The sequence below is a fragment of the Thunnus thynnus genome, chromosome 19, assembly GCF_963924715.1.
Source record: "Thunnus thynnus chromosome 19, fThuThy2.1, whole genome shotgun sequence".
Taxonomy (NCBI): Eukaryota; Metazoa; Chordata; class Actinopteri; order Scombriformes; family Scombridae; genus Thunnus; species Thunnus thynnus.
This window is the reverse complement of record NC_089535.1, coordinates 15944683-15968346: the sequence shown is the minus strand read 5'-3', so window position 1 is coordinate 15968346 and position 23664 is coordinate 15944683. Positions and strand designations below refer to the sequence as shown.

General features: G+C 38.8%; 5 protein-coding genes across 6 annotated transcripts; 2 read left to right on the top strand and 3 right to left on the bottom strand.

Moving 5' to 3' along the window:
- The first annotated feature begins 3 nt into the window (after positions 1–3).
- On the top strand, positions 4–2988 carry LOC137170535 (uncharacterized). Of its 2 annotated transcripts, none has more exons than XM_067573978.1 (2): positions 4–231; positions 2097–2988. In XM_067573978.1, exons 1-2 carry the CDS (start codon positions 102–104, stop codon positions 2807–2809), a joined length of 843 nt encoding a protein of 280 aa, XP_067430079.1. In that variant the 5' UTR covers positions 4–101; the 3' UTR covers positions 2810–2988. The 2 variants fall into 2 exon arrangements, with proteins under 2 accessions (XP_067430079.1, XP_067430080.1); XM_067573979.1 differs by lacking the exon at positions 4–231 and adding an exon at positions 768–864.
- A 113-nt stretch (positions 2989–3101) lies between these two features.
- rnf185 (ring finger protein 185) lies at positions 3102–7569 on the bottom strand. The gene is made up of 6 exons (XM_067573980.1): positions 7052–7569; positions 6262–6280; positions 6019–6131; positions 5724–5778; positions 5175–5292; positions 3102–5087 (listed from the first exon to the last, which is right to left on the bottom strand). The coding sequence occupies exons 1-6, from the start codon at positions 7228–7230 to the stop codon at positions 4990–4992; spliced, it is 582 nt and encodes a 193-aa protein (XP_067430081.1). The 5' UTR covers positions 7231–7569; the 3' UTR covers positions 3102–4989.
- A 917-nt stretch (positions 7570–8486) lies between these two features.
- Positions 8487–10351, bottom strand: LOC137171086 (chemerin-like receptor 1). The gene is made up of 2 exons (XM_067574836.1): positions 10114–10351; positions 8487–10001 (listed from the first exon to the last, which is right to left on the bottom strand). The coding sequence occupies exon 2, from the start codon at positions 9985–9987 to the stop codon at positions 8980–8982; it is 1008 nt and encodes a 335-aa protein (XP_067430937.1). The 5' UTR covers positions 9988–10001; positions 10114–10351; the 3' UTR covers positions 8487–8979.
- Positions 10352–15288: 4937 nt separating this feature from the next.
- On the top strand, positions 15289–18221 carry iscub (iron-sulfur cluster assembly enzyme b). Its single transcript, XM_067573804.1, has 5 exons — positions 15289–15445; positions 16779–16892; positions 17284–17394; positions 17546–17624; positions 17729–18221. Exons 1-5 carry the CDS (start codon positions 15344–15346, stop codon positions 17818–17820), a joined length of 498 nt encoding a protein of 165 aa, XP_067429905.1. The 5' UTR covers positions 15289–15343; the 3' UTR covers positions 17821–18221.
- On the bottom strand, positions 17664–23603 carry tmem119b (transmembrane protein 119b). Its single transcript, XM_067573803.1, has 2 exons — positions 22570–23603; positions 17664–19871 (listed from the first exon to the last, which is right to left on the bottom strand). Exon 2 carries the CDS (start codon positions 19856–19858, stop codon positions 19007–19009), a length of 852 nt encoding a protein of 283 aa, XP_067429904.1. The 5' UTR covers positions 19859–19871; positions 22570–23603; the 3' UTR covers positions 17664–19006.
- Positions 23604–23664: the final 61 nt, after the last annotated feature.

Genomic DNA, 23664 nt, shown 5'->3' with positions numbered 1-23664 from the left:
ACAGCTCGCCACTCGCGATAACTCGCAGCAGCTGGGCGGAAAAGGCGGGAGAAGACTGCCGCTTCCGCGTCAGCGCAGCACAGATACAACACTAGGGCAAAATGGACGATAAGTTAATATTGACTGTATTTAATCACCCAGAGCTGTACAATGTCACTTTGCCGAATTACCGCTGCACAGAAAGTCGGGCAAATGCTTGGAGAAACATCAGCATGGTACTGGGTCTCCCGTGTGAGTATTTTTGATTGTTTTTTGTTTATCACAACTTTACTGCCAGTTATTATTTGCTCAGCCGTTGTTGGAAAGGGCGACTAAACAGCCATAAATGACTAAACGCTAGTTGTATCTAGGATAATGGAGTTATTTCGCATGTCTATGGCTGCCAGTTTGTACCTTTTTTTCATCTTTTTATCCGCGCATGTACAGCCCGGTGGTGTGGATGCAGCGGCGCGCACCGTGCTAGCGGTAGCAGCCGCGGCCCGCACGCCGTAGCTAGGCCGCGCTGCACCGACACGGCACGGTCCGGCTCCGCCACTGCGCCGCCAGCAGCCGCGTCTCCAGCAACGGCACGGGGCGGAGGAAAGGCAACATGCTCAGCGTCGTAGCGGACTCGCGGCTTCATCGACCGAGCCGCATGTCTGTCGTCTCGCTCGTTAACACACCGCGAGGTCCGTGAAAGTGAAAGCGAAGTCTCGTGGAAGCGAGCGCGGTGGCGGCAGCAGCAGTATGTCGGATAAAGTCATACATACATGGTGGAAATAAGTCAGAGTCAGAGGGATGGAGGCCCCCTGTCTGAAATATAACCTGAACTAGCCATGAACTCCAGATGGGATCCATGACGAGACAAACCAATATAAAGAAAAGGTCACACTTAGCACCAGAAATAAATTATTTTTAGGCCTTGTTCTTGTGTTACTTTATAACTTGCATCAGTCATTTGGGCTTCATTTTACTTGGATAAAGTTTTGCTCCATTTTCATCCACTTTCATGACACACATAAAAACACCATAATGCTGAGAAAATTAGTCAACTTTTTGATTGACTTGAGAGTCATCATTTAAGTCGTTTATCAAGAAAAAAAGGGAAAAATTATAAACTTCTCATATGTGAGAATTCAGTGTTTTTTGGGTTTATTGCTGCTTGCCAGAGAAAACAAGCAATTTGCGTAGTTTGGGCTTTGTGAGCTCGTGACAAGAATTGTTCACACTTTTCTGATATTTTATAAATGAGGAATTGAAAAATAATAATAAGTAATGAAAATTAGTGATGCAACAACTGATTTTTTTTTTATCCTTAGGCTTTCAGGAAATAGTGGAAAATCCCAAATTTCAAGATCATGTGGTGATTCCTTGAAATGGTTTATTTAGTCCAACACTGGGTTCCCACAGGTCCTTGAAATCCTCGAAAGTTTGTGAATTTTAGAAAAAAATCGAAGGCCTTGATAGTTTTTGAAAGTAGATGTAAATAGCTCAACAGGTCATTGAAAGTGCTTGAATTTATATATTTTGTACAAGAATAGAATATTGTTTAGCTGTGTTAGAGGAAAACCAGAGACCACATAGTCTGAGATTCTGCTAGTTCTCATTATAAAAATTCTGTGTTGTAACAGTCTCAAACTATGCTGTGTTGTGTCCTTGAATTTGAGGGAACTGGGTCTGGAAAGTCTTTGAAAGTCCTTTAATTTAGTGTTTAAGAAGGTGTGGGAACCCTGCCAAATTTACAAATAATAAAAAACAAAGCAGCACATTTAAAAGAGTGAAACAAGCTAATTTTTGCTCTTCATGTTTGATATATTTTTCTGTTGATCGATTAATCAACTAACTGTTTAACCTCTGATTAAAAAATAATTAATTGCCTCAGTCTGAAAAATGACCAGACAAGACAATCAACGTCACATAATGTTTGCTCAGGAACTCCAACAAAATTGTAGTTGTTAAAATAACTTTTCTCATGTGCAGCTGTTATGAATGTCCAGGTTGCTGTTTCACTGTTGCTGTCACTATTATTTACTCATCAAAATAGTCATTTTCATTGTTATTAAATGGCAGAATTTTGATTTCTTGCTTCTTACACTCTGATTTTTTATCTTTTCCAGCCGAGGAGTGCAAAAGAAAATGGAAGAACATGAGAGACAGGTATTTGAAAGAAGTCCGGATGGAGATCAAAAGTAAGAAGCAAGGAGAGGTGATGCAAAGCAGATGGAAATACAGACAACTTATGAACTTCATTGCACCCTTCACCGGATCCAGAAGCGGAGTGGCAGACATCTGCGGCAACAATGACGATGACCACGACAATCCAGACAACGAGTCTGGCTGCCCGGAGGGAGAAACCACATCGTCTGAGACGGTCAAGACACCGCAGTCCACAATGAAGGTCCCAGCGAGCCCAGCTGACCTCAAACCCCAGGTAGCGTTCGTGTCGCAGCTTCCTTCAGCGTCTCAGGACTCACAGATGGCCCAGCTGGCTGTTCTGGCTAACATGCCATCAGGCTCACAAATCACCCCCATCAACAAAACTGGACGGAAACGGCGCCTGATGCAAGAGTCGCTTTCACTGTCTTCGTCCCAAACTACACCGTCCCCGACAAAATGGCTGGTCAAAGACAATGGTTCCTCATTTCCCAACAGGCCACGGGACGAGGACGAACTTTTTCTGCTGAGCTTCGTCCCCGCTCTGAAGCGACTCGCTCCACAGAAAAGATGCGAGACAAAAATAAAAATCCAGCAGATTATGTACGAAGCAGAGTTCAACATTGCACAGCCAGAATCTCATGAGAAACAGCCGGATTCAGAAACGCGGGACTAGGCCAAACTGACTGTTTGTTTTTTTTTAAATACTTTATTGTATTTTCTGAAAAGCTCGTCCACAAAATGAACAAAATATCCTTTTTTTTAACAGCGCAAAGTGGTTGAGTTTGAGGTACATCCTTTTTTCATGTGAAATAATTAACAATGAATAATAATAAAACTTTACTTTTGAACAGATCTCAGTACGGAACGATTTGATGATTTTTTTCCACAAGTTTTGGTGTCTTGATTTGCATATTAATGTGCAGACTTATGTCAGAATGAAGCCCCAATAAGAAAAACAGACAGACTATGATTAACTTCTTTATTTACATAACTTTACTGTCAATAGTGAATTCACATTTAGAAAAGTGGTTTTATGTTCGACCAACCAATCTTCATTGTAATTCTGTAACATTCTACAGTATTTTACAATTAATTACAGTAATATACAGCAAACTGAGCAAAATAAAACCATCTGGAGAAGAACACTGTTTCATAAATTAATCTTTCAGCTGCTTGCATGCATCAATATATTCTTTTTAATCTCATCTATAAAAAAAAAATAGAGACAATATCTGACATTGTTTTGATTCCATGTGTGTAATCTTGAGTACATTTTTCCAATGAGATGCATCATTGTAAGATCAGGTAGAGCGAGATTAAAAACAAAATAACATTCGTAGTAGTATTAGTGAACAGAGAGAGAATACCGGGAAAATATATGATTGTATTAGGATTCTGTTCATTTTTACATGTCAAAGTAGAAAAAGCGCAGGTGTAAAAGATAAAATTAATGATGTCTGAATTCCATTTAGCTGCTTCAGTTTCAGGGTTCAGGGACAGTTAAATACAACAGAGACATCGTTAATCTGATTAGTAACACCTGTGCTTTTTCCTACTATGACAAGTTAAATTATCCGCTGTGAAAAAGGCTCCATTTTTTCCAATCCTGAGCTGTCAAGTTGAGCGAACGCTGTCCAGAATACACATTTTCAGCACAACATAAAAGTAAGGCTGAGATGTTTATGGGCAAAGTATCATAACTGTTGGGCCAATGTCAGTATAACAGTATAATCTTACATACACAGTCATATAAAAAGTAGGGCCAACCGACTCAAATCCTTTTTTTAATAAAAGCTACCCCAAGAGGGATCAGGTTAACTTGCCACATATAAGCCGAAAAGTGGAAATGTGCATGAAAGTCCAAGTAAACGAGCACTGATTTGTCTTTGAATACAGCAACAAAACTACACTCAAAAGAAACTTAATTAAACGTTTTAATTAACGTGATTAAAAATGCAACATAAAATGAAAGAGCACCGAGAATCACCTCTTCCACTCTCTCTCTCATCTGAACAAACTTCTGTATGTGTCTGATAAAAAGAAAAAAAACACAACAGAAAGACAGACTCATGCATAGGGCTGGGCGATATGACCAAAATCTCATATCCCCTTATGGGTCATTTCATATCCTGGTAACAATACCTATCCCGATATAGCACGTTTAATTCAATGAATAAAGAGTTTCTGGTCTGTGCCCCCCCCCCAACCCCCTGCAAGTGCAGCAGAATAGAGACAGATGGCGGTGGAGTGTTGGAGAGTTACGTTACTGTGAGTGCAATAAAAGCTTCACCAGTAAAAAGCTGACAAGAGTAATTTATCAATGTAATCCGCGCATAAGATGGAGAGACTCCAAATGACGCAAAATATTGCTGTAAAGAGTGTGATTTGCATCACAACGAAATAAACGATAGAACATAATATGAAATAATTGACTTTTTCTATCGTCACACAATATATATTGATATATCGTCATATCGCACAGCCCTACTCATGCATGTAGATATTTGAGGGGAAAGCTTGTATCAGGTTTGAAGCTGTTACTTGATGACGTTTGGATGAAAGAAATATAAGGAAGAATTTTGGTGTGGTGCTTTGTAAGCACATTACATAACCATGTTAATCAGTTCAAGTATAAGACGACCAAAGTTGGTTCACCTTGAAAGTTGTTATCGTTAGATTAGTATTGACGCCTTTATTTTTTAGAAAAAACAACTCGTTCAAATGTCATGTAGCTCATAAAAGGACTGTAAAATGTATGGAGGCAGAATTATCGAGGAGGAAAACTGTGACGATGTGCAGTAATGTCTCTGTCAAATCTTTTGGGTTAACTTGAGATGTTGTCTTTTCATGCATCTACGCAATCAGGAGCCAGAACATAATCACCAGAGCGACAAATAGGAAGAGTCGAGACAGGAACTGTTCATCCATGTGCTGCGGTGTCCCAGGGGCTGCTGTTTGGGGAAATTGACAGAGGTTATTTCATATGTTGCTGATAAAAGACGCAGTCGGTCATGATGAAGTATGTAAAGCACTAATACCTGGAGGAGGTCTTCCATCATTGATGTTAAAGGCTGTAGCAAAAATACCGAATGGAAAGGCACCGATTCCGAATGACATCTGAAAACCTCCATCTCCAAAGCCAAATCCTTGAAAGCCCTGTAAGACATATATTTAATCAAAAAACATGAAAATATGTTGATTCTCTTAATGTTTTCACAATACCTGAGGTGCAGTTTAACAATACAGCAAGCATGATGTGACGCAACACTGTGTGTGATTTGTGGTCATTCTCAAGAGAGGCTCCTGCACCTCGGCGCATCTAATAGATCCCAGAGGGAAATGTCCTTTTGTCAATGAATAAAGTGCCGGTTTGCACAGCAGCGCCTACATCATCCGATGTAATGGTTTCATCATGAATGCATAATGTTACTCAACAGCTGACATAGCATTGAGAAACTTCATACAGCTGCCTGTCACGTTTGGAATCAAGAAAACTTAAAAGGTATTGATTGATGCAGCAAAAGATAATGAAATCATGTGGTTTGTTGTTGCCTTGCAAGTATATTTGTGCATACAATAGTACTTACACCACGGTTTTCTGGCTCTGGCCTTTGTCCTTGTGGTCGAGGGGGTGTTCTTTCTCTAAAAGAGACAAAACCACATCTTGTAGAACTGGTTTGCACAATTTGTATATTCAGAACATTTTATAACTGCTAATTTTAAGTAATTACTTGACCAGTGGTGTTAAATGTTGCATCACAAAATGTGAATGGAACATATTCACCACTGGATTATCATGGGGAGGATTGTGATTATGAAACACAAGAAATAACAGGAAATTTAGAGTCAGCCTGACACGTTATACTAAACAAAGGTTCCCACCTGGGGTCCTGTTGACCTGTGCTTCCCCGCCCATATAAGGGGATAACTTTGTCTCTGCTGATGCCAGCTTTACACACCGGACACACTTGTCTGTTAGGTCTGGTCTCCAACCACTGCATAAACACAAAGAGGTATTAAGGATCTGCCTGTCTGCTTCAGTTACAAACCATCATTAACAATACATGATGTCACTGGTATTTAAAAATAGTGAAAAGGGAGAAAACATTGAAAGGGTGAGCTTACCTGATGCAAGCAAGGCCAGCTGATCGTGGAGGGAGGAGAGATAAGAGTAGTGTGTTGGACAGGAAAGAGGTTTGATTAGCAACACATTACACGCATACAAGGTCAATCTGGCTGTGCAACAAAAAACAGATTGAGAAATGCATCCATGTGACGGGACTCTTTAGAAAATGAGTAATACCACCACTGAAATGAGACCAGATGCTACACACCTGATCTGTCCTGAATGGACAGAGGTTGAGATATTTGTTTGTGGACGTGGAAGATGATTACATCAAAACATGTTGACTTACATATACTGTTTAGTACTATAACGTAACTCTAGCATGGTATTAACAGACTATACTTTTTCACTATTAGACCAACTTTTCTAAATTTTAAATCAGCAAAATTAATTCATCTCCAAATTCAAGTATTATCATATAAAGCTGGAAAAAAATAACAAATTCATATTAATAACTAGTAATAACAAACATTGTTTTCATTGTAGAGACATGCTTATATGTATCAAGTGTGGAAATACATGAAATAAACAAAACCTTTCGACTCATGTGATACAAAACATCTTTTACACCATTACTGTAATGAGTTATAATCACAACTGGCCAGATATTAGTACAGCTGATGATGGTTGTTGTTAGTTTTCAAAACTGCTATTGACCAGTAGGATGTATGCCAACAGACTGGTGTTCCCCCAATTCATCCCAAGATAGATCTGAAGATCTCTCAGCTTCTTACGGATGATGATGATGGTTTGTAACTGTGAGCTTGAGTGACAGACAGCAGCTCTTACCAGAAGAGGTGTCCGCACAGGCTGATCACTGCATCCTTAGCTGTGTCCAGACATATGTTACACTCGAAAGTGCTGTCCTGGCTGCCGCTGTCGGCCGCAGTCGAGCTGCTGGCTCCGGGACTTGTGTTTTCAGTGGCCGCAGTAGAACCAGAGGCTGGAGGAGGGGCAGCGGTGGCCATTAAAAAACAGATCCACTCAAAAAACAAAAAACAAACTAATAAAAAAAAAAAAACAAGTTCCAGGTGGCGAAATCAAATCAAATCCATCTAGAAAAGGTGTCGTTACGGCGTTGCTAACGTTAGCAACGGAAGAAGACTGAGCAAAAACGTTTATTGTCTTGCGGATAAAACAGAATACAAAGCAACAAACAGAAAAGCGTTAAACTATCGTTCAGGGTGTAAATGTTATTCCAACCGAAAAGCCTAAGATGTGTTGAGAAGTTGTGGGAATATCTTTACAGCTGGTTGCATCACACATCGGCTACAGTGCTAACCGGAAGTATATCCTGAGGGGAAGGCAGGGGGGCGTGGCTACCAGAATGCGTGGATTTGTGTTGCCCTCAGTTCAACCTATCAGGTGACAACAACAAGAAGCTCTACCAGTCAGGCATCTTTATTTTTTCAGATGTTTATACCTGCATTAATGGACTCTTTTTGGCTTCTTGGGGGGCAGCGTCTTATAAACCTTATAAAAACGATTTGATGAACGTGTTTGGAAACATTTGCTACAGACGCTAACTTCCTTTTTAGTGTTTAGTAAATCCAACACTTCACCACTTCACTTTCTCTCTTCTTTCTTCTTCTTTTTTCTTTAAATGTTATAAGACGGGTTCACAATTTTTCATGTCTGTCTTAAGACAGTCAGGTGCCCAAATGAACTTTGAAATAGTTTTTCTTGCCATAATCATTCCTCCTGTTCATACTGACCATTGGAATATCCCTTCATAATGCACTTACAGTGTAAGTGATGGGGGGCAAAAAACAAGCCTCCTTTCATGCAAAAATGTATTTAAAAGTTTATCTGAAGCTAATATAAAGTATGAACAGGAGGAATGATTATAGTAAGAAAAAACTATTTCAAAGTTCATTTGGGCAGCTGACTGTTGACAGACTTGAAAAATTGTGAAGGTATCCTTTAAATCCTCCACCATGTTCACTAGCAATTCATTAAGTAGCCTGTCACCATTTGGTGCTTGGCAGGTAGTATATACTTGGTTTTTCAAAGTTTTTTTTGGTCAAAAACAACTAAACAGCTGTGGCTGGAGACGGGGTTGATGAGAGCTGTGAACCGGCAAAACCAAAACAATGACCTGAAAGACACTAAAATGCTCCTTAGAGCTGAGGGATATTATATGGTCGGATGATAATTCTCTGTGGGTTCATCACTACAGGCGACTTTCTCCACCTTACATGTAGTCATTTCTTCCATGGTAAATATAGAAATATTGACAAGTGCAGCTCTAATTTTTTATTAACTTAATTGAGCACAAAAAACACAAATACAATGATTGACAGTACTGCTTACTAGTAGGGCTACAATAATATACAGAACTTTTCAGTAATTACAACAATGTAATTACTTTTTACATTTTGTTTATTTTCCATTAAAAATTCTAAATATGAGAACAAGATTGAGAACAAAGATATTTTTCGAGAACATTAGCGGGCACATGGTTTTCAAAGCAGCATAAATCTTTGACCTGCAAGAATGAAACCTGACCAACATTGCCCAAATGACCAAATGTTGTCATTGTGAGGCTTTATCATAATGTTAAATAAATCATCAACACATACAATATACATCCTTACCAATATTTCATCCAATCAATTTTGTCCTGACATATGATTTTGTAAAAATCAGTCAGATCTATAATCATTTTTGTGCATTGTAAGGCTTCTTGTCATTGATAACAAAGGTTTCAACTTTAATCAGGCAATTTCCATCGATTTTGACCGTGAGTGATTGAGACCACCTGTGCGAAAATCCTCTGCCATTGCCTCCTCTATCCTTGATGTCAAAGACCGCCTTAAGGTTTGCTTAAAGTCATGACCAACAAACACATAGAGAACTGGGGATATGAAACTGTTTGCAGCAGCCAGAGTTGCCCCCACTTTTAGCCCAGTGTTAATTACTTCCACGCTGAGGTTCCTCAAATCTAACTCGTAAAGAACAAAGATATGGTAAGGGACCCAGCAGAAGACAAACGACACGATGAGCGCTGCCATGATTTTGTAAGGCTTTGTTGACCTGATGGTCAAACTTCTCAGCTTCACACCAAGCACCAAGCAGCAGAACATAATCACGAGGACAGGAATCAGGAAGCCGCAGATGAACCGGATCAGTACCACTGCCTTGTGTTTGGAGTGGTCCATGTAGTCTGTGTAGCACTGAGTGACGGAGCCGTGGACTTTGGTTTGTCTGAAGATCAGTGAGGGCAATGTCAGGAGTGCAGAAAGAACCCACATGAGGATAACGATGCCGAAAGCTTTCCGCACTGACCGATGGTTATGCGACCACACGGGAAATGAAACCATTACACATCGGTCAGTACAGATAAGAACCAACAAAAACACACTGCTATACATATTGAGAAACAGGGCGGAGGATGTTAGCTTGCAAAACAACAGTCCGAAAGGCCAATCTGAGGTAATCATGTAGTATATCTCCAGGGGCAGAAAGGCACAGAATAAAAAGTCTGAAATGGCCAGACTGATGTACCAGGTGTTGATGACCGTTCTTTTCATTTTCCATCCACAGATCCAGATCACCAATGAATTTCCTATAAGGCCAATAACAGATATGATGATATTGACTGTCACCAGGGCATGAGTCCAAGAAGACTGAAAATTGTCGAAATGCAGTCCAGCTGTGGTGATGTTTTTTTCAGTTTCATTGCCAGGAGTGTAGTCGTCATATTCAATATAATCCACACTCATGTTGGTTACTTTTCCTGAAATATGAGGCACAATTTATTTCTTAATAAACATATACAATCATAGATGAGATAGACAGATAGATGTGTTTTAGTATATCATATAAAACAAATTTACTTAAGTACTCACCTTATGTCTTAGCTTGTTGCCTTCTCACTGAGTTCCTTGCGACTGAATGCGACTTCTCACTTCTCTTTCCTGGGCAGTGTCTCTGACGACAGTGATGAAATTCATCTTAAGTGATTTGTCATGGAGAAAATTATGCGTCTACATTCTGTGTGCGTCTATATTCTCTGTGAGAAAGGTTTTTGGCAGTTTAAGAGGGCTGACTTGGTCACAGAAGTTAAAATAACAGACAAAATAATATATTGAATATGCTTTTATATGGCTAGTCTCATTCAGTACTTTATTTCAGACTACAGGTTTGTAGTAAAAATGATCAAATATTGAACCTCAAAAACAATCATCATACACTCCATCTTAAGAACACAGAACATCGACAAATTAGAGCCCGACCGATATGTTGGTCAGCCGATATTATTGGCTGATATATTTTTAGGGACCGAGCCCAAAAGGCAGAAGACTACTGTATAACAGTAGTCCTCACCTAAGGGCAAGGACCCTGTTGTTTTTCGTGTGTTTGTTTGTTTGTTTCTTTGTTTCTTTCTTTCTTTCTTTCTTTCTTTCTTTCTTTTTTATTACGGGACATCACACCTAAATTTGATCCCCTAAACATGCTCAAAAACTCACCAAATTTGGTACGCACATCAGGTCTGGTGAAAAATTTGATAAAATGTAAGAATTAACCCCTAAAGTGCCAAAATGTGCTCTCTAGCGCCACCGATCTAACTAAAATGGCCGCCACGGCCCGTAGGAATGTCGTAGAGAGATCAAACCAAAACTCAATTATTCGTCTCATCAAGACCTACAAATCATACACTGACACCCCCGACCTAAATCTGACAGGAAGTCCGCAATTAGCCTTTCAAAATAAGCTAATACTAATAAAAAATACTTTGCCCCAATTTTGGCCCCCGAACAAACACTATCTCCTCCGAGGGTGTTAATGGTATCGGCTTCAAACTTAAATAGGTGACTTATGACACTATGCTGAAAAAAGTTGTTAAAAACTTTGTAATAACTCGAACGGTTTGGATTTTATAAGCCCTGAAAGTTGCAGTGCCACATCACTCTTACAATGTAAAACAATGGGGAGGCAATCTATGGGCATGAACTTTGTGTCAAACAGAGGCTTCTGACATCTAAACTATAAGTCTGACCACTTTCAAACCTGTATCAATGGATTCACAACAAAATTTCCTACTAAAAATATGATTTTTAATGTAAGATTTGGCCAAAGTCATGGGATTTATGAGGAAATTTCACAAAAAGCGTACTTGTAGTGACTTGATTTCGACAAAAAAAACAAAAACAACCTAAGCCACAGTGAGGGGCTGTTACAGAGATATGTAATTGACACGTCGTCATGCGGCAGCTCCATGTAGTAAATCAAACATCTGTGGACTTGTGCTTAAGATGTATTTATTTACCACCGTGTACCAATAAAGCATTTGCTATACACACTTGAACTATCGTTGTGATGTCCTTGTTGTTCATAGTCAGGTTATTGCATAGCCACACCGCTAGGTTAATGTTAGCATGCGTAACACGTTACACCCAGTAACTAGGCCTTGCATGCAACTAACCTCTTCCTAACCTGGCACCTTGATCCTACATCAATTGGTCTTGAACAGAGAACCACACAGTTAAGAGGTTTAAAACCTAGTTTTGCAAACTTTGGTTCAGGCAGCACATGTGGTTTAAGACACCACATGGTCTGGCCTTTTGTCTCGGTAGTTCCCTTTCTCAACCACATTGTCGTCATGCCATGTGCTCAGTCACCAGGTGACTGCAGCCATCTTGCCATTGTCTTCCCCACACACACATACACACTCACACATGTATATAGGTACACTTAGTTAGATTAGTATTGTGTGTTTTGCACTTTTACCTGTTTGTTAAATAAATGCTTTTGTATATACCTGTTGTCTGTTTTAATGTTGCACAAGAATGAGTTTTGCCAACCTCTGCTCTGCAAAGAACTCCAAAATCCTTCAACCTTAACTAGCTATTGATATGGTAATTTTGTTTATAGTTATTAAGTTAATTGTTAATCAAAGTTCCAAATTGATAGATTAGTACACTTAGAATTGGCTATCTTTTTCCCTGACTCCAGGGAGGTGCCCTTTTATTATTAATTTTTATTGATTTTGATAATTAACGATTATCTTTGATAATCATTATTATTGCTGATAGCCAAACTTGTAGCCACGGCCCAACAACAGATATGTCTCACCCTGCAGAAAATTCTCATCCTGTCAATCAAACTTTCAAAAATAAAAGCACACCACACTTGTGAGAAATACCCCTCATTTTTAAAAAACAAAATGATCTGATCCCGACGGGCCAGAGTGCGAGGTCCCGATCAACACTGCTTGCAGCTTTAATTTTTAAATTTATAATTATTAAATTATCGTGAATTATACTGTTTCAGTGCACTGAGGTCATTTTAACTATCATGCCTCCATTACATATCTTTATCACAAGTGTTCGATTACCATATTTGAGAGATCATGGCAAAAAATGTGGGTTTTTGTGTATATTCCGTATATATAAGATTATCAGCCAGTATATCGATATAGGAATTTTTTCACTCCCTAATATCGGTATCGGCATCAGCCCCAAAAATCCAGAATCGGTCGGGCCCACATGTCTTAGAAATGTAGCATACAACTTTTGGTAGATTTGTGATTGTCTCAATTATGCTCCTATCTGTAAAAAAAAAAAAAAAAAAAAACTTACATTACACTTACATTTTTTTGTGTACATGGTGAACGGTGAAACATCTTCAAGGTCAAGATGCATTGACCATTGTTCAAGAGCATTATTCAGGAGCCCCAATGCAGAATTCCTACTTTTACCTGCTTAGGTGACATATTACATACATACCCACACAGTCTTATTCTGTTCATTTATCAAGCAAATGTACATTTAAATTCACATTCCCACTGACAATGTTATTCTAAGTAAGCATTTCTAAGTTCCCTAAAAATCATATGATACAGTTACGTGAGTTGTGAGTATTGCTGAGTCAATTATTTTCACTCAATGAATCATCACGAGATAACTAACCAAAATATCTGTTTGATTCAAGTAAATACTGTATTTCCATAAAAGCATTCATTTTTACATCTTTCCATATCCCCATATACTTATTGTTTTGTATGACTTATTAGGAATGCTGGAAGAAGTATTCATATTCTTTTCTTAGGTAGAGCAGATACAACTATCTGTTACTAAAAGACTCTTGAGGTTACAATAGCTTAACATTTAATTGGATTTAATGAATTGGAAGTTACATTGAATTCTTTCCAAGAAACTTTCCAGGAAATTATTAGGAAGTTACAGACCTGTAAAATGAATTTTTTTTTAACCAAATATTACATGTAAACATACAGTACTGTGTGATCAGATTTTAAAATATAATGCATTGCTAGAGATTAAACAACCCAAAAGTACATTCAGTTGTTAGAATTAGCTCCATTTCAACTCACTACAACATTAAAAAGATGCTTAATCAATAACATCAATAACAATTCATATATCACTTTAAAATTGACCATTCTGAATATGTACTTATACTTTTGATACTTAAAACAATGAAGTATGTAATGCTTCTGTACATAAGTGTAATTTTGAATGAATGACCATTCATTCAGGTGTTTTCTAATCATATCAGAAAAGATAAGGCAGATATCACATTTGGAGAATAAATAGCAAACTGGACTACTGCGATGCGTTCTTCACAGGGATCCCTGGCAGGAGCATCCAGAATCTCCAGCATATTCAGAACAGGATCCTGATGAGAGTGCAAAAGCATAAACAGATAATTCTGTTTTCATTGCATTAGCTGCCTGTCTCCCTCAAGATTAAATACAAAGTCCTGCTATTCACATATAAATCCATCAATGGACATGTGCCTCCATACCTACAGGAACTGATCACACCACAAACCTCCAACCGCACCCTCAGATCTGCCAGCAGCTTGCTCCTCCGGGCCTTCAGTACTAAGCTCTGCATCATGAGGGTCCAGCCGTCTGCTCTACTGCACCACACTTGTGGAACAGCCTTCCTAACCACCTGAGGGCAGCACAGACCCTAGTCTCTTTTAAAAAAGGCCTAAAATCCTTTCTATTCAGGAAGGCTTTTTCATCTGAACTCTTATTATTATTAGTTTCTTTAGGCTATGCTGTGTGTTCTATGTTATTAATACTGTAGCACTGTGAGTTTTACTACGAATGAAAAGTTAAATGTGTTATTATCATGTGTTATTATTATTAAATATAAAAGTGTTCCTTGTGCCAAATTGTCCCAGATTATGTGCCTTTCCTGATATGGGACAGTTAACGCTGAAACCTGGGACACTCACTGGGAGGCTGGAAAGCCTTTGCTGAAAGGTCGGTTTGATTATTGTTGCTGTTACAAATAGTATAGTGTTGTATTATACTATGTATCATTAAGTATGAATATTAGTAATAATATAATTTGCAATCTGACTAAAAAAAACTAAAACAAGCATTACAAGACTAAGACCCCTGAATAACTATGGTATTACACATTTAATGTGCTTAAATGCATATGTCACTAGTTTAAAAATGTATTTGGCTGTCACACATTAGTAAAACCGTGTTGTCCTACATTTCAAACCAAATTTTTAAACTGGGACACTGAAAAATTGATTGAAATTAAACAGACAACAACTATGAAACCTGTTTCACCATATTGTAACTATATTTTGATGCATGAATATATCATAAACACAATCTGATAACAACTGGCAACATTGCATCATTTTTAGACAGATTTATATCCTTAATCTAAATCACTGAGAATTAACTTTTTAAAAATAATATAAAAATAATATTAGTATTGGTATTATATATCTATGGTAACAATGTCCCATATTTTAGTAAAAAGAGTAAAAACTACAATATTTGCTTCTGAAATTTAAGTATAATGTAGCATAAAATGGAAAAACTCAAGTAAACTACAAGTAGCCACTTAGTTTATAACGCTGTTTATTATTAGTAATAATAACTGTTTATCTGTTTACCACAGATTATATTGCCTGCTATATTATGGAAGGATGTTTACCCTCCTCTGGTTAAATAATCTTGTGCGCATGCGCAGACGTAATTAGATTATAACCCCGCCCTCTAGCGGTGACGTCAGACCCGGTCTACTGCTCAGAAGCTGCTCTTCTCTTTCAAACTGCGTCATTCCTACACTGTATCTCAACATGGCGGGTACAGTGGCAAAGAAGTGTTTCAGTCCTCTTGCTTTCCTCACCAGGAGGCTTTCTGCTCCGGAGTTCATCACCCAGTGCTGCTACCACAAGAAGGTAAACTATCCAAGTCTGTTTATTAATTATTATTAACTCACTAAAGGTGATTTAACGGCTCCAGCGTGCTAGATGCTGTTTGTCTAATGTTTACAAATGTTATCATTTAGCTTTGAGTGGCTGCAGTTTAATCTCAGAGCATCATAAGTAGGAAACAGTGGTGACATGGCTCAGGTAAGTGAGGTTAAACCATAGGAAGTTATCTTGGCTTTATGAATGGTTGGGTGAACACATCAGTCTGCTTTCATGTGGGTTACATATCACAGACATAGTGGGCAGTGACAGCAACATAAATAATCAGTTATGAAATCCCAGCACATTAGCTAGTTAACATCAATTGTTTAAAGACCAGAATAACATCACTAATCTGCCCCCCAGATGGCCACTGAGACAGCTTTAATACTTGAATTACATCCGATTAATAAGCTTTAAAGGTTGTGAAGAGGCATGGTGTGCTAGAAATCTGTAAATTCTTATTGATAATGCACAATATTTCAATTATCTGACACAAAAGCCATTTTTTGTAAGATAATTTAGATGTTTAGATGGAGTTTCATTGTGTGATGTGACAGTCTGATGCAACAGGGTTGTGACCCCCAGAAACAACAATGCTTCAAGTTGCTTTATCAATGTTAACAGGTGATTTGTGTCCCTGGGTGTTTCTATGACTTCAAACTGATGAATATACATTTTTATTGAAAGACTTTTGGCTGTAAAGTCTTGTAACATGTGGTTATTATTGGTGAGCCTGGCTTTAGAGTTGACATCTCATTTGGCAAAAAACAGTTAAATGTATCTGCTATCATTTGATGTACAACAAAAAAAAGCGTTAAGATCATAGAAATATCTTAAATATTCTATTAAATACCATAAAACTGGTTAAATAGCTGACAGATCATAAATATGTGGTTACACAAAAAAAACACAGAAATACTATTATTTATTATTAGTCACATGTCATTTTGTTTAATGAATATAGTCCTTGTTAGGACATTGTCTTGATACAAGCTCAGCTATGTTCATGTTGTTTCTAGTCAGAATGACTCAGCAGAAACTAGGGGGAGATGGCAGGATGCAGCAGCGGCTAACGTCGACAATGAAATCCGGTCCTAATCTGTTTATTTCAATGTCCCTTATGTAATGGTGAAAACTTGCCGTTGTATAACGGTGATATGCAAGATGTCTAGACGTTATTTTTCTCATGGTAGAAGAATATAAAAAGCATCCCAGCATACTGTCATCTGGTTTCCTCACATTTATTTCCGTATTATGGAATATCCTCAACAATGCATTTTTTTCCTAACACAATGGCTCCCTTCTCTATTGTCTGAAGGTGGTGGATCATTATGAGAACCCAAGAAATGTGGGCACACTGGACAAAAGCTCCAAGAACGTTGGGACCGGCTTGGTCGGTGCTCCAGCCTGTGGAGATGTGATGAAGCTTCAGGTATGTTTGTCACACATGGATTAATTACAGCCTTTTATATACACACCAGAGCCATTAGTCCTGAATTATAATAACAAATCTTAAGAGTCCTCAGAAGCACCACATATCACTGATACGTAACTCTCTTGTTTTACCAACTAGATGGCGCTAAGTAGTTGATGATTTAGTTTAGCATTGCTATTGAGCATTTCCTGTTTTGTTTTTTTTTAGCATGCAGTTAACTTAAACAGTAAAAAGAGTAGTTATTTAAATCTGCTTGATGAAAATGAAATGGTCACTTGTAGTTGTTAAGAATACCAACATTATCATTAACTTGTAAAGTGATGTAAGACTTCTTTTCTCCTCTGGCACTTGTGTAAAACTCTAAAATCTTTGAAAAAACCTCCAACAGATTGAGGTGGATGACGAGGGGAAAATTGTGGATGCCAGGTTCAAAACCTTTGGATGCGGCTCTGCCATCGCCTCCAGCTCTCTGGCCACCGAGTGGGTGAAGGGCAAATCTGTGAGTGAACACATTAAATTCTTTTTTTTATCTTTGCCTCTTGGAGTGTGTTATTTAATGCTTTTTTCATATTTATTCTCCTCTGCTCGTGTCTTATCATTGTCTGGAAGGGATTTTGTGGTTAGTTGAGCTATGTGCTTTTTCTATTCAGGTGGATGAAGCTCTGATGATAAAGAACACCGACATTGCTAAAGAGCTCAGTCTTCCACCGGTTAAGCTTCACTGCTCCAGTAAGTTTATTCAATTATTTATATATATATATATATATATTTCTGTCTTTTCCAAATTACTCCACACATGTATGTGTATTTAACCTCTACTTGTTTCTCTTCAGTGCTTGCAGAGGATGCCATCAAGGCTGCCCTGGCTGACTATCGCGGCAAGCAACAGGATGACCAGCAGGAGGCAGTCAGGGCCGTGAATTAAACAGAGCGCACACACTCTGTGCTGGACGTCTCTGTTTGCTTCCTACTGTAAAGAAGAGAAGTAGCAGTGGTCCAATATCACTCCCTAACTTTCCTGCCGTGTTGATGTGGAACACCTAATATGTTGATGACACCATCGTCAACCCTCTGCAGTAAATGTTACACCAGGCTTCTGTGTTAGTCAGTGGTCTTCTACCCTCTATACTGTATCTTTAGCCTGTCACGTAAACGCACAATGTAAGCACTTAAGTATCGTGTCTGCACCCAAAGCACTGACCTTTTGATATGCGAAGAAGTAAAAGTGGCTTGAAACAATGAAGGGGTCCACTGGTTTTGAGTGTAATTTATAATATTTTAGAAATGCTTCCTTGAAAGTCTGCAATAAAACTATCCTGAATCACATTTGTTTCAAGTGCAAATTTATTACTTTGAACAGCCAGAAGAAATACTAGACATTATGACCTAGAACAGCACAGGTGAGACTAATTTAGTTAACGATGGCTCGTTTCCATTATGTGTCCAAGTCAGCCATGTCAGTGAACTAGATGCATGATATGATTTTGGAGCTGCCTCACTTGATGTTGATGAAATGCATTTAAGTATTTGTTTGTTATAAATGCTACTAATTACTCCTGTTTAAATGTCAAAATCTCTATAAATGTGGAGGTCTGCTGATAAATTGTATGAATTTTACTGTGCTGAATGTAAACCAAAACTTATCTTAGGCAGTAATTTTATACAATCCTACTCATGAACCTTCAAATACTGGTTTGTAAAACTTAGTTAATGTTAAGTGTTTTGCACGGAAGTACAAAGTATTTGGGACCACACCACACGATGTTTACAGAGTTAACTTCTCTGCAAGAATGTTTAGGGAATTAGACAAACATATGCAGTAAGCAACATTTCAGATACTCAAAAATCACCTAATAAAAAAAACAGATGTTATTCCATTAGGCATGTTTATGAAATGGCATAATGATATATCCAGTCAAAGCAAAGCAACAGATTGCTGCATGTATCGTCCCTGCGCTGAATGAAAAATGCGTGATATTAACTGATATGGCAACTTTTTTGCTTTTTTCTCTGTAAATCTGTAGAAATCTTTGAGACGGTTTAGAGGACAAACTGCTGCTTGTGGCTTCAAAGCATTAGAAAATATAGTCAGCTTCTAGTGTTCAGAATAGTTAGAAGGCAGTTTTCTCTCCGGCGATCAGCTGGAGTGTTGCAGAGTCATTGTGAATATGCAGAGAGGGGGGCCGGGGACTCCTGCCAGTTAAAGGCTCCTCTGGATCGTCTTCATCTGGATGAGGCTGCTCTGGAGAATTCAGCTCAGGGCTGCCTGCTGCTGCAGCTGCTTCACTGTCAGAAAGCTGATGAGACAGCTCCTTTTCCTCAGGGAGACTTGGTAGCTCCTTGTCTAGGATGCTAACATCTGGTTTAGAGCTGTCCGCAGGACTGTGGTCTGCTACTTTCTGACTGGGGTCACTTCCCTCTGCAGCATCGACAGATTTATTTGGCGTGCGAAGGCTCTTGGCAGCCTTCATGATGTCTGCCTGGAGCTGTTTGTGAGAGTCTACTGGTTCACTTTCCTGTTTAGGAGCGGCCTTTTCTGGCACTTCAATAAAGGGTTTAGCACCTCCGGTTTTGTCTCTGTCGTCCACATACATTTTCGAGGGGAAGGAGGAAGGGTAGTAGGCATTGACTTTCCGCCTGCGGCTCATCACAATTGCACAACAGATGATAAGGAAGACAACAAGGATTAAAGTGCCAGCAACAAGGATGAGGAGCATGTTCTCCTCTAAAAAGCTCACAACCTGACTGAGAAAGTCAGCATCCACATGCGTGGGGCCGATAGGTGTGGTTTGGTAATCAGTCGAAAGGTCGCTGGTAGGCAGAGAGGAAGTGAAGTGGTTGAGCTCTTCCTCATCTGTACTTCCCTCCAGTGAATTTAAAAAAGGTATAGGTGTGGCCAAAGTGCTGCTGATGCAGAACACCGCAGACAGACCAATCACACGAAGGGCCATTGGGAGCTTCATTTCCCCTGAGAATCTGCAAAAAACAGTAGAAGTCAGTAATGGAAGTCTCCCCAGTTTGTTATCGCCATTTCAACATGAGTCACAGAGCTAAGCATCTGATATTCTGAAAAAGGAACAGTGACCTTTGAAACCCCAAGATGGTCGTTTCACAATACTTACTGCTGTGCATTTTTTTTTTCTGTCCATTTTAATGAAAAAATATTCTGTCGACTGCACAATAAAAAAAGATTTTAACCCATTTCTCAAGTTGTGCCACAGTCTCTTAAAAGTGTGCCCAAATGTTTGACTGGTACTGTATGTCAGTGCTCAATTTGTGCAATATGGAACAAAATAAAAAGGTTTTATTACCATTGTCTATATTCATGTTACATTAAAACGTGCATTTTTTTTCTTGTAAATGAACAAGGAGATATGTCGTTTCTGGCTACATGGATGGGCGATATAGTCACAACTTGGGATACAGGTTAAAGATCTTTTCTATTTTGCAGCAGAGAAACAGTTTTTTCATCCACATGGACAGAAGATTCTTTGAGGGTTCTGGAAATACAAAACCACAGAATGTAATAATAAGATAATACATGAGAGGCTCAAACTTGGCCTTGGCCAATTTTGTTGAAAGGCAAGAATCCATTTGGTGAAAACATCCATGTAAAATACATTAAACCTCCAACAATCTATACTGTTTCTCAGTGGAGGAAAGTAACTAAGTACATTTACTTACATTTACTGAAGTACTGTACTTAAGTACAATTTTGAGGTACTTGTACTTTACTTGTATTTCCATTTTATGCTACTTTATACCACTCCACTGCATTTCAGCGGGAAATGTTGTACTTTCTACTCTACTACATTTATTTGACAACTTTAGTTACTTTTCAGATGAAGATTTGACACAATTGATAATATAACAAGCTTTTAAAATACAACACATTGTTAAAGATGAAACCAGTGGTTTCCAACCTTTTTGGCTTTTGACGTCTTACAAAAAGCAGCGTGTAGTCGGGGTCACATTTCAGATGTCTGTGAGTTGTTAACAGCAAATAATGATTTTTCCCTCTAAACTTCTCACATGGCTTCAATTCAATAAGAGAAAAGAGAAAAACTCCTAAAACTGAAAACAGATTTGTGTATCAGAACTTTGTTTTTTCTTCTTTCCTCTCACAATAATCATCATAATAGATTTATCTGGTGACCCTTTGGAGGGGCCCGACCCCTAGGTTGGGAACCACAGGACTAAACTAGCTAACTGTATATAAAGTAGTTCAAACTAGCTTCACCTCCAGCAGCTACAACAGTAACATACTGCTTACACACTGATGTTTCAGTATTAATCATATAATGATGTGATATGTAATGATATATCAGTCAGAGGGACCAAACCTCTACTTTAACTGCAATAGTTTATCTACATTTTGTTGCTAATACTTATGTACTTTTACTTGTAATGGAGTATTTTCACATTGCTGTATTGGTACTTTTACTTAAGTAAAGGATCTGAATATTTTTTCCACCGCTGCTGTTTCTGTGTAACATGCAAGAGGCATATGTTACACATATTGAATGCATATCAAGACATGATAATTTTACATGTTCCTTCATAACAAACAATATGAGGGTGGCATAAATCCATGATATAAATTCCCTGGACTGTAACAAAACAATAATTTTATCAGTTGTTAATCTTAATAAATTCTGCAGAAAGTTATTGGCTTCAATCCAGCTCAACCTGAACTTTTCACTCACATTTAGACTGAACTGGACTGGTGGATCATTTACAACTTAGAATTACTTTGTGGGGAAATGGACTCCTCACTCATCCAGACTGCTCCAGTCTCTCAACCAGTCAAGTTGAGGACTGCTGAGGTTAATCTTATTGCACTTAAGTTATTGTGTGTGTATTATATTTTTGGAGGGTTTTGTGCGGCTGGTATACAAAAGAAAACATTGTGTCAGACTGAGGTCTGACTGGCACCCGGACAAAAATTATACCAAACCGCTACAAAATTAGTCTACTGAATGTGCATGTTGTACAGTAGAAGAAACCTAATAAAACCCAAACCTTCTGCATAGCTAGATGCCACAAGGGGTAAGTGGGATTTTTTTTTCTCACAATAGATGATCTAACCCTTTAAACACTGCTTATATTTTATTTTAGTTCTGCATTTAAATCACAATAAGCTCACTGCTCAGTCTGTTTATCAACTGACTGCAGCTCACACACACACTTTTATCCTTATTCAGCTCCATCTGTGTGCAAGCTGGGCCACATGAAACTCTGCTCTCATCTGGAGAAGGGGGTTGGAAGTTTTTTTTTCAGAATTAATCACCCACTCGCTCCAGACCAAATAGTCGCGGCCACACATGCCAGTGCAATCAGACGCATGAACACATAAGGCAGTCAGATGCACACTCACGCATACACATGGAATGAATCTTCACTACGCAGATTAAAAAGAAATGTTGGAAAACAAAATGAAAATAGAACTGTGACCTAGATTCACTCAGTTAGTCAACTTAAATGTCTTAAAGTCACACAAAATATTGTCCCTACTAACTTTAATTAGCCATTTTTTAAATTCCTGAGATTTGATGCTGCTCTGAAGGCATCATGATGCTTCCACAGCCCTGATGCTGCTTGAGTGTGAAACATTCATTTTGAGGAAAAAAAACAATCCAATAAACTATATGAAATATCGAAACATTTTACTCACCATTCACTGTAGCAGAGTTGTCTGTGTTGGAACTGCCTCTGATGGAAGATGAATGACACCAGCTTGTAAAAGTGAACTGAGACAGAGAGGCAGAGAGAGAGGGAGCACAGCGGAGACCGGCGAGTGCTCCGTGAACCACGCCACTTCTACAGTTTCAAATTTCAGGCTTGAGGTTTGTCTGGATACTGCGAAAAGATGTCGTTAACCATGAAGACAAATCCCTCCTTCCTCCCTCTTCCATCTCCACTTTTCTCTCCTCCCCCTCGACTTTTTCCCTGAGAGTGTCTGAGCTCTCCGGCCTCCACACAGATTGTTCTTGTTAGGTAGGAGTTTATAATGTGCTGTGGGGGCAGGGACCTCTCCTCCACGCTCCTGTGTGGTGAATGTGCGAAGCCAAGACACAACACTCAGGATGACAGAATATTTAAGAGACAAAGAGATGTAGACGGACAAGAATTTACTTTAAAGACCATTTCTGTATCTTTATGTTCTCATCTCAAATGTTCTGCAGAAGGAGCCTCTTTGATTGACAGCCTGGACCTCTCTGTTACCTCCCAGACGTCTGACACTCATGACTTTCTGCAGGCCTGCTGGGGTAAAAAGAGTCAGTTTGTAAGAGTGACCAGCAAATGCAGGAAAAGGTTAATGTTTCCTGTGTGGACAAAACACCCTTAACAGCCAGGAGAAATGGGTGGGGGGTGTGGAGAGGGGGAGCACACGCGGAAGGCTGTTAGAAACAATGCAGTGTTATTTTCTCCAGAGGCGAGGCAATTAAACTCACACGGTGTGTGTGACCAGTTTAGGGAGTGAGTGTGACTGCGTATGTGTGTGAATGCAATTTTTGGCAAGTCCGCTGTGTTTGTGATCAGTCAAGACAAGTCTAACTTTATATGGTCATCGAGAGCATGAGATGAAGTCCTGCATCCTCCAGGTTTACATTTGTCTCAGCTCTGTTGAGAGTCACAGCTGGCTGTTTTAAATGCTAGCTGAACATGAAAAAAAAGAAGAAGAAGAAGGGAAAACAAAAAAAACAAGGCTGCATGGCCCTAATAAGCATTCAGGGCTCTGTTTTCTTTTCGCAGGAAGGGAAGTGAA

Bases quoted from the DNA above. Each gene is read 5' to 3' on its own strand.
- LOC137170535 (XM_067573978.1), top strand. From the start codon at position 102: ATGGACGATAAGTTAATATTGACTGTATTTAATCACCCAGAGCTGTAC. The intron at 232-2,096 runs GTGAGTATTTTT...TATCTTTTCCAG, and splicing joins CATGGTACTGGGTCTCCCGT to CCGAGGAGTGCAAAAGAAAA.
- rnf185 (XM_067573980.1), bottom strand. From the start codon at position 7,230: ATGGCCACCGCTGCCCCTCCTCCAGCCTCTGGTTCTACTGCGGCCACT. The intron at 5,293-5,723 runs GTAAGTACTATT...TATGTCTTACAG, and splicing joins CAGAGCCAGAAAACCGTGGT to GGCTTTCAAGGATTTGGCTT. The intron at 5,088-5,174 runs GTATTAGTGCTT...TTCCCCAAACAG, and splicing joins TGATGGAAGACCTCCTCCAG to CAGCCCCTGGGACACCGCAG.
- LOC137171086 (XM_067574836.1), bottom strand. From the start codon at position 9,987: ATGAGTGTGGATTATATTGAATATGACGACTACACTCCTGGCAATGAA.
- iscub (XM_067573804.1), top strand. From the start codon at position 15,344: ATGGCGGGTACAGTGGCAAAGAAGTGTTTCAGTCCTCTTGCTTTCCTC. The intron at 15,446-16,778 runs GTAAACTATCCA...TATTGTCTGAAG, and splicing joins AGTGCTGCTACCACAAGAAG to GTGGTGGATCATTATGAGAA. The intron at 16,893-17,283 runs GTATGTTTGTCA...AACCTCCAACAG, and splicing joins GAGATGTGATGAAGCTTCAG to ATTGAGGTGGATGACGAGGG.
- tmem119b (XM_067573803.1), bottom strand. From the start codon at position 19,858: ATGAAGCTCCCAATGGCCCTTCGTGTGATTGGTCTGTCTGCGGTGTTC.